This window comes from Condylura cristata, unplaced genomic scaffold (assembly GCF_000260355.1).
Source record: "Condylura cristata isolate star-nosed mole 26May11 unplaced genomic scaffold, ConCri1.0 scaffold00068, whole genome shotgun sequence".
Lineage (NCBI taxonomy): Eukaryota > Metazoa > Chordata > Mammalia > Eulipotyphla > Talpidae > Condylura > Condylura cristata.
Window position 1 is genome coordinate 378910 of NW_004567169.1, and position 1203 is coordinate 380112.

Consider the following 1203-nt stretch of genomic DNA (forward strand, 5'->3'; position numbering starts at 1 on the left):
GCGGGCAGGCGGGGCTCATCGCCCACCGGCGCACCCGCCTGCTCCTGCTGACCTGCTCCTGCTGAGCGGGGTGGCGCTGGGTCCCCAAAACAGCCTGAGGGCCCCCCGCCCGCGGTGCTGTCTGCGGGGACGTCATCCAGGCACCCGCCAAGCGGGGTGGAGGCCGACTCATCCCGCCGGACCCCGAGGGCCTCTCCCTGCAGCCCCCAAAAAGGAAGCAGGAGCCACGCATCCAGGAGGAAGGAGCGGCACCACCACCCTAGTCTGGACACGTGGGGTTCAGGGCCTGAACTGAGGGGGCCCTCGCCAACCTGGAGCGCCAGGGGCACAAGGGGCCGCTGGCCGGAATGGGGTCCAGGGCAAACGGGGAAGGGGGGCACGATTTCCAGGGGTCGGGCCCCCTGCTTGCAGGAGCACAGGGCCAGGTGACTGGGACTAGCTGTGGGCCCCGTGGGGAGAACACCCCAGTTCCCACAAGGAAGTGCTGTGTGCGGGCGGACAGTCGGGGGCCAGATGGTTGCGCGGCCGGCCGTGCTCTCTCCCCCACTCGGAGGCGCCCTCGCCCCTGGCGGCTGATCGAACTCAGCGCCCGCAGGGCCCGGCTGGCTCCTGCGTCACCGGCGGTCACCAGGCACAGTGCCGGCGCCCCCGCCCCCGCTGGCTGACTCAGGGCCCGCAGGCTCCGGATCCCGCGCTCGCAAGGGCGCACGGAGGGGCGGCGGACAGCGGCCTGCGGCAGGCGCCGGCGAGATGAGCTTTATTTATTGGGGGCGGGGGGGGGCGGAGGGTCACTCGCGGAACTTCCACTCCTGGCGACACATGGGGCAGTGCTGCTGCACCTGCTGCGCGTTCAGCCACTTGAGGATGCAGTGCATGTGGAAGCAGTGCGAGCACTGGCCCCACACCAGCGGGCAGTCGTCGCCGGGCACCTTGCCTGCGGGCGGCGTCAGGCGGTCACTCGCGGCGGGGACTCCTGCGCAGAGGGCCCGCGTGCCCCTCCCCGCCTCCAGGAGCCCGGGGCCGTCACCCAAGGGGGCAGCAGCCCGAGTGGACCGCGGAGGCCCCCTGCGGCCCCCGCGCTGTCCACGGAGCTCAGTACCCGAGAGCCCCGGCCGCCTCCGCCCCCCCACGCTGCAAGTCGCTCGGTCCCCAGGACGGCGGCTTCGGGAGGGAGCCCCGCGGAAGGGGCTCGCGGTCAGCCGG

At 73.3% G+C, this 1203-nt stretch overlaps 1 protein-coding gene across 1 annotated transcript in view; it reads right to left on the minus strand.

Annotated features, from left to right (window-relative positions):
- Positions 1–730: 730 nt before the first annotated feature.
- ANAPC11 (anaphase promoting complex subunit 11) overlaps positions 731–1203 on the minus strand; it is a 5683-nt gene continuing 5210 nt past the window's right edge. Inside the window, exon 3 of the mRNA XM_012734750.1 lies at positions 731–1188. Within this exon, the coding sequence (XP_012590204.1) occupies positions 789–1188 (400 nt within the window). The 3' untranslated portion in view covers positions 731–788. The remainder of the gene's footprint in view (positions 1189–1203) is intronic.